Below are 8027 nucleotides of genomic sequence, written 5' to 3'. Positions count from 1 at the left end.
ACAGGGGTGAGTGGGGACAAGGACACAGATGGAGACAGAGAGGAAAGTGGGATAGGGATGGAGTCAGGGATGATGGAAACAGGATGAGGATGGGGATAGGGATGGAGATGAGGTGGGGACTGGGACAGGACAGGGATAGAAACGGGCTGAGGACAAGGGCAGGGATGGAGATTAGGAGGGAGGGAGGATGGGGACAGGGACAGGGACAATGAAGGGAGGCAGATGAGGACAAGGACAGGGCTGAACAAGAGGACAAGGATGGGGATGAAGATGGGAAGGGGACAGGGATGGGGATAAAGATATGATGGGGATGAAGTTGCAAGGATGTCGAAGACAGGGATGAAGCTGGGATGGGGATAAACATAGGAAGGGGATGAGGATGAAGAAGGGGACAGGTCTGTGATGGGGAGAAGCATAAATACAGGACAGGGATGAGGGTGACAGGGATGAGAACAGGGATAAATCCCAGGCTGGGCGTGGTCCCACAGATCTATGGCTGTGAGCTGGAGGCCGTGCCCGAGTTCCAGGGGCTTCAGGATTTCTGCCAGACCTTCCCTCTCCACAAACCAGGTGGTCCCCCTGTGCCTGGGCAGGATTCTGAGCCCGTGGGTGAGTTCAAGGTGAGTGAGACCCCCCCCGTGGGACCCCAGAGCTGGGGCCATGAGACCCTCCAGGGGTACACGGCTGGGATTCTCTCCCAGGGGCCTTTCTTTACCTCCCCCCTCCCGGGGGGGCTTGGGGGGGCCCCCCCCCCCCCAGCACTTCCAGCAGCTGCCCCCCAGCAAACCCCAGGATTGCCTGGTCCGGGTCTACATCGTCCGGGCCTTCGACCTGTCCCCCTGTGATGTCACTGGGCTGGTAAGGACCCCTGGGGGCCTAGGGGGGGTCTCCTGCCCTCTCCCTGCCCTGGTGCCACCCTGACTGTGCCCTCCCTGCTGCTAGAGTGACCCCTATGTCCGGGTGTCCCTGGGGAAGAGGACCCTGGGCCAGCGGGACCACTACGTGCCCAATACCCTGGAGCCCGTGTTTGGCAGGTGAGGATGGGCTGAGGGGGCCTGTGGGCACAGTCATCCCTGGGTGGCACAGGGATGGGAGGGGAGTACTGGGCGGATGGGGGCTCATTCTGCATGTCAGCACATCCCTGTGCCAATCTGTCCCTGTGCTACCAGGTCCCCCTTCCCCATGCCGGTGGATCCCAGTGCCACCAGATATCCCATTCCCAATGCCAGTGGGTCCCTCTGCCAGCAGATATCCCATTCCCATCTTGGAGGGTCCCTATGCCACCAGATGTCCCATTCCTGATACTGGTGGGTCCCCATTCCACCAGATATCCCTTTCCCATTGCCAGTGGGTCCCTGTTCCACTGGGTATCCCATTCCTTGTGCTGGTGGATCCTGGTGCCACCAGCTCCCCGTGCCTGTGGGTCCCCACTCACCAAGCCAGCGGGTGACCCTACACAATGTCTTGGTGGGATCTGGGAGGGGTCTAGGTGGATCTGGGGGAGGTCAGTGGTTCTGGGTAAGACTGGGTGAGGTCTGACAGGGATATCTGAGGGGGGTCTGGGTGGCTCTGGAGGAGTCTAGGGGAGGGAATCTCAAGGGGGGCTGGGGTGGGGGGTCTGGGTAAGTCTGGGGGAGGGATCTGGGGGGGTCAGAAAGGTTGGTTTTCTGGGGGGATATGGAAGGGTCCGAGGGGATCTGGGTGGGGTCTGGAGGAGTCTGGGGGGTGTGAGCGGTCTGGGGAGGGTCTGGGAGCATCTGGAGGGGTCTGGGAGAGGTCTGGGGGGGTCTAGGGGGGTCTGGGTGTGGTCTGGGTGGAGATTGGGGGGGGGTTGGGGGATTGGTTGTCTGGGGGCATATGGGAGGAATCTGGGGGGTTCTGGAAGGAGCTGGGGGGGGATCTAGGTGAGGTCTGGGGGGTTCTGGAGGGGTCTGAATGGTCTGGGGTGGTCTGGAAAGGTCTGAGTGGGATCTGTGAGAGTCTGTGGGGAGTCTGGGAGTGGTCTGGGTGGGTCTAGGGGAGGTCTAGGGATGTCTGAGGGTGGGTCTGGATGGGGATCTTGCGGGGGCTCGATGTGGGCTGGTTGTCTAGGTGGAAATGAGGGGGTCTGAGGGGATCTGGATGGGGTTTGGAGGGGTCTGAGAGGCATCTGAGTGGGGTCAGGGTGAGTCTGGAGGAGTGTAGGGGAGTCTCAAGGTGGTCAGGGAGGTCTGCGGGGGGTCGGGAGTTGGTTGTTTTGGGGGATATGGGAGGGGTCTGTGGAGTTTCTGGAAGGATCTGGGGGGGTCTAGGAAGAATCTCGGAGGGTCTGGGGGAGGTCTAGGTGTGTCTGGGGGTGGGTCTGGGTGGGGGTCTGGGGAGTTGGGGGTTGTTGGTTTTCTGGGGGGATATGAGGGGCTCTGGGAGGGGTCGGGGTGCCCCCCAGCCCACATGACCCAGTGCAGATGCCGTTCCACCCCCCCCCCTCAGGATGTTTGAGATGACGGCCACCATCCCCCTGGAGAAGGACCTGAAGGTGACGCTGCTGGACCGTGACCGGCTCCCCCCGGACCAGGAGATCGGCAGCACCTCCATCGACCTGGAGAACCGGCTGCTGTCCAACCACCGCGCCCACTGCGGGCTGCCCACCCTGCACCACATGTGGGTACCATGGGGGAGCATGGGGGGATGGGGTGGGCATTTGGGAATGGGCACAGGGAGAGAGTTAGGGAGTGAGTGGAGACAGGGATGGGGTGGGCACAGGGGGATAGGGGAGCACAGGGAGATTGGAAGGAGGTGAGAAGAGGGATGAGGGGGCACAGAGGGATGTGGGGCACAGGGAGATGGGGGGCACAGAGGGGTAGGAATAGGGTGGGCACTTGGGAATGGGCACAGGGAATCAACGAGTGGATGAGGACAAGAGTGGGAATGGGTGGGCACAAGAAGCTTGGGATGGGGGCACAGAGGGGCGGGGGGGCACAAGGAGGATTAGAGGGCACAAGGAGGATGGTGGGCACATAGGGGTAGTGCTGGGGTGGGCACAGGGATGAGAATGAGGGATGGGAATGGACACAGTGGGATGGCACAGGGGGTATACATAGGAGAGGGCACAGGGGGGACAGCTGGTGGGGAGGTTTCACAGCCCCCTGCCCATCCTCTGCCCCTCAGCGCGGGCCCTGCAGCCTGGAGGGATCAGCTGTGCCCGAGCAGGACCCTGGAGCTCGTCGCTGTCACCCGGGGGCTGCCCACCCCTGAGTTCAGCCCCGACGGATTGGCTGTGACCTTCAACCACCGAACCTTCCTCCTCAGGCACTTTGGTGGGTCCAGGGGCTGGGGTGGTCCAGGAGGGGCTGGGGGGACTGGGGAGAGAACTGGGGGGGTACGGAGTGGGACTGGGTGGAGACTGAGAGGGTCTGGGGGGGTGTGGAGGGGGTGGGGTGGGAGTCTGGGAGGGGCTTGAGAGAGTCTGGGGGCATGTGGAAGAGGTGTGGAGGGGACTGGGGCGGGGGGTCTGGAGGGGTCTGAGGGGTGAGGAGAGTCTGGGGGGGTCTGGGTGGAGTCTGAGGGGGATCTGGGGGTGTGTCTGGGCCCTGTCCCACTTGTGCCGGTCCCTGTGCAGAGAGTGGCCCCCCCACATTCCGCCACCCCGGGCCCCCCCGGGAGCGCCTGGCCCTGCATGTGCTCAACCTGTGCCCCTTTGTACCTGAGCACCTGGAGACACGGCCCCTCTACAACAGTGCCCAGCCCGGCCTCGAGCAGGTGGGCACCGGCACCATGGGTGGGGGGGGACATGGGGACAGGCATGGGGACACTGGGGTGACAGGGAACCTGGGGATGGGGTCCCTGGGGTGACAGAGACCCCAGGAGTGGGTGATGGGGACCCTGGCGTGACAGGAATCCCAAGGGTGAGTGATGGGGACACTGACATGACAGAGAACCTGGGGGTGGATGATGGGGACCCTGGGGTGACAGGGACAGATGGACTGGGGTGATAGAACCTCACAATGATGCAGAACTCCAGGTGGGGAGGGATGCTGGGGTGCAGGGATATGATGGGCACCCAGGGGGATGTGACCCACCCTGGGAATGGGTGATGGGGACTCCAGGGTGACTGAGAGCCTGGGATGAGGACCCTGGGGTGACAGGGACCCTAGGGGTGGGTGATGGGGTCCCCCAGGACCAAGGGGCGCCTGAGGTGTCCATTCCCAATCCCCTCATGCCCCACACAGGGCAAACTGCAGATGTGGGTTGACATTTTCCCCTCCAACCTCGGACCCCCTGGGCCCCCTGTGAACATCGACCCCCGCAAGGCTGAGAGGTGAGTGGCTCTGGGGGGGTTGGGGCAGCTATCCCTCGGCAGACAGGGACACTGCCCTGTTCCCCCCAGGTATGAGCTGCGTTGTGTGGTGTGGAATGTGCGGGACACAGACTTCGGGGACACCAACCTGCTGGGGCAGCGCATGAGTGACATCTATGTGACTGGGTAAGCACAGGGCACACGTGTGTGCCCCCAAAACAGGTCCCCATCACTGTGGGGTCCCTGTCACCCCCCAACATCTGTCCTTGTCATCCCAGGGTCCCCATCCCCAGACTCTGTCACCCCAGGGTCCCCGTCACCCCATGACCAAGTTCTACATCATCCCAAGGTCCCCATCCCCAGGTTCCCTGTTACCCCAGAGTCTCCACCCCCAGGTTCTCCTATCATCCCAGTATCCCCATCCCTCACTCTTGGGGTCCCTGTCACCCCAGTATCCCTATCACCCATCACCAAGTTCTCTGTCACCCAGAGTCCCCATCCCCTAGCCCCATGCTCCCTGTCACTCCATCGTCCCCCCCCCCCGGTTCTCCCCCCCCCCCCAGGGCCACCATCACTCACCCCCGGGGTCCCTGTGTCTCTCTCTCCATGTTCTCTGTCACCCTAGTATTCCCATCACTCACTCCTGGGATTACTGTCACCCTAAGGTCCCCTTCACACATCCCAGGTTCTCCACCACCCCAAGATCCCCATCCCCAGGTTCCCTGTCACCCCAGTGTCCTAATCCCCAGTCCCCCCATGGCCCCCAGCTGTGATAGCCGTGTCCCTGTGCTCAGGTTCTTCCTGTCACCCCAGGGTCCCCTTCACTCAACCCAGGGTCCCCATCCCCAGTTTCCCTGTCACCTCAGGGTCCCCATCACCCACTTGGGGTTCTCTGTCACCCCAGGATCCCCATCACCCACCCCAGTGTCCCCATCCCCAGTCTCTCTGTGACACCAGGGTCTCTGTCAGCTCAGAGTCCCCATCTCCAGACTCTCTGTCACCCCAGGGTCCCCATTCCCAGCCTCCCTCTCACACCAAGGTGCCCATTCTCAGATTCCCTGTCAGCCCAGTATCCCCACCCCCAGTCCCCTGTGCCCCCTGGCAGTGCTCTACGTCCCTGCAGGTGGCTGGATGGTCTCCCTGAGCAGCGGCAGCACACAGACATCCACTACCGCTCCCGGGACGGACACGGTGCCTTCAACTGGCGCTTCCTGTTCCCCTTCGAGTTCCTGGTGGCTGAGAAGCTCTGTGTCATCGGCCGCAGGGTGGGGGGACACCCCGGGATTAGGGACAGAGAGACTGGGGAAGGAGGGGGGCATGGGGTGGGGGCAGAGAGAGGGGGGGGAAGGAGGGGGGCATGGGGTGACAGAGACCAAAGGAGTGGGTGATGGGCACCTGGGGTGAGAGGGACTCTGGGGTGACAGAGAACCTGGGGATAGCCTTGGGGGGACAGGTTCTCGAGAGATGGATGATGAGGACCCTGGGGTGACAGGGACCCCAGGATTGGGTGATGGGGACCCCAGGGTGACAAAGAACCTGGGGGTGGCCCTGGGAGGACAGGGGCCCTGGGGATGGGTGATGGGAACCCTGGGGTGACAGAGGACACTCCCGAGTGTGACAAGCATGACCCCCCTTTCCCCCTCCCCAGGAGCACGTCTGGAGCCTGGACAAGACAGTGCTGAAGGTGCCACCCAAACTCATCCTCCAAGTGTGGGACAATGACAAGTTTAAAGCAGATGATCTTCTGGGTGAGACCCCATTTTCCTGCCCCTGGACTTCCAGAGGGTTGGGGGGCACCCACTGGTGACAGGGAGCACCCACAGATGATGGGAATCACCTACTGGTGACAGGGAGCACCCACTGATGATGAGAATCATCCACTGGGGACAGGGAGCACCCACTGGTGATGAAAAGTATCTGCTGGGGAAGGGGAGCACCTACTGGTGATGGGAAGCTCCCACTGGTGATGGGAACTCTCCCTCCTTGCCTTTCCCCACAGGTGTCCTGGAGCTGAACCTGACCAAGCTGCCCTACCCAGCTCTGACCCCCAGGCTGTGCAGGGCCATGTCCTGGGAGCACCACAGTGTCCCCTGGCCCTGGTGCAGGACCCCAGCCCTGGCCCCCTCCTCAATCAACCTGTTCCGAATGCGGCGGACGCGGGGCTGGTGGCCCTGCATGATGCAGGAGGACGGTGCCCAGTGGCTCTCTGTAGGTTGGGAATGTCGGGATAATGGGGGGCAGCCACGATGGAGGAGGGCAGGGACACGCTCTGCATCCCAGCTGCCCCCACAATCCCTCCAGGGGAAGCTGGAGCTGAGCTTGGAGCTGCTGACAGCCGAGGAGGCCGAGGAGCGGCCGGCGGGGAAAGGGCGGGAGGAGCCTAATAAATACCCAACGCTGCCGGCACCCAGGTGAGTTCTGGGAAGGAGCATGGGGATGTGGGGAGGGAGATCAGGGGTGGGGTGTCTGACCTCCCTGTGATCCGCAGGCGCTCCAAGTCCTCGTTCCTGTGGCTGCAATCCCCGCTCCGCCTCCTGCGCTATGGGATCCGCTGGCGCTACTGCGGCTGGGCCGGGCTGGCACTGGTGGCAGTCTTGCTCCTCTTCCTCATGCACGTCTTCTTCCCGGTGAGCACCCCCCCGCCAAATCCCACCTCTCCTGGTTGGGGACACCCCCTGAGCTCCTCTCTCTCCCTCCTTGCAGAGTTCTATGACTGTTAAAATGGTTGACCAACTCCGTGTCCTACATCCTGCTGGTGCAGAGCATCCTAAAATGGAGCATCCCCCTGGCAGAGGGGCAATGCCAGCCTAAGAAGCCCAGGAACCCCTCAACTTCCCCCTTCCCTGACTGCCAACCCCTCCCTGAGCTCCTCTCTCTCTCTTCTTTTTGGATTATCCCACCATGGAGTGGATTGTCCTGCTCCAGAGGCTACATCCTGATGAGTATTCTAGGAATTAACAAAGTAATGTCCACCAACCATCAAAGTGTCGTCTCAAACTCTGTGGACTGGGGGTTAGTGTTAGGGTTAGGGTTTGGGTTAGGGTTAGGAAGCGTTTGGGTTAGGGTTAGGGTTTGGGTTAGGGTTAGGGTCTAGAGTTAGGCAATGTGTGTTAGAGTTAGGGTTAGGGTTAGGAAGAGTTTGGGTTAGGGTTAGGGTTTGGGTTAGGGTCTAGAGTTAGGCAGTGTGTGTTAGAGTTAGGGTTAGGGTTAGGAAGGGTTTGGGTTAGGGTTTGGGTTAGGGTTAGGGTCTAGAATTAGGCAGAGTGTGTCTCGAAGCGCGATTTAAGAATCGCGGTTTAGCCCATTCCAGACACGCAGCAGTGCCCAATAAGCCCCTCTTGGGCTATAAGGCCAATTCACTGCCCACCGCTGTCAGTATCGTTTGTTTTTTCTCTTGGGTGTCTGCTTAGGGTTAGGGTTAGTTAGGGTTAGTTAGGGTTAGGGTTAGGGTTTGGGTTAGTGTTTGTGTTAGGGTTAGTGTCTAGAATTAGGCAGAGTGTGTTAGTTAGGGTTAGGGTTAGGTTAGGGTTAGGGTTAAGTGTTAGGGTTAGGGTCCTTTTTTGGGGAGATTTGAGTCAGTTTCTGGTCACTTTTTGAGATAATTTGGGTTCGTTTCCGGTCACCTTTAGTGGAGATTTTGTTCAGTTTCTCGTCATTTTTGGCGAGATTTTCGTCCATTTCTCGTAATTTTTTGGGATGATTTGGGTCAATTTCTAGTCATTTTTTGGGGAGATTTTTGTCATTTTTGGGG

At 60.7% G+C, this 8027-nt stretch overlaps 1 protein-coding gene across 1 annotated transcript in view; it reads left to right on the top strand.

Moving 5' to 3' along the window:
* Positions 1-7247, top strand: part of LOC113940063 (fer-1-like protein 5) — a 22271-nt gene extending 15024 nt beyond the window's left edge. Inside the window, 15 exon segments of the mRNA XM_027631120.1 lie at positions 470-620; positions 702-728; positions 730-858; positions 943-1034; positions 2470-2640; positions 3148-3296; positions 3599-3738; positions 4209-4297; positions 4367-4462; positions 5400-5541; positions 5925-6024; positions 6276-6484; positions 6578-6687; positions 6765-6903; positions 6980-7247. Coding sequence (XP_027486921.1) covers positions 470-620; positions 702-728; positions 730-858; positions 943-1034; positions 2470-2640; positions 3148-3296; positions 3599-3738; positions 4209-4297; positions 4367-4462; positions 5400-5541; positions 5925-6024; positions 6276-6484; positions 6578-6687; positions 6765-6903; positions 6980-7087 — 1852 coding nt within the window. The 3' untranslated portion in view covers positions 7088-7247.
* Positions 7248-8027: the final 780 nt, after the last annotated feature.

The sequence above is a fragment of the Corapipo altera genome, unplaced genomic scaffold, assembly GCF_003945725.1.
Source record: "Corapipo altera isolate COAL_440 unplaced genomic scaffold, ASM394572v1 127719, whole genome shotgun sequence".
Taxonomy (NCBI): domain Eukaryota; kingdom Metazoa; phylum Chordata; class Aves; order Passeriformes; family Pipridae; genus Corapipo; species Corapipo altera.
This window is presented reverse-complemented; position numbering and strand designations above follow the sequence as displayed.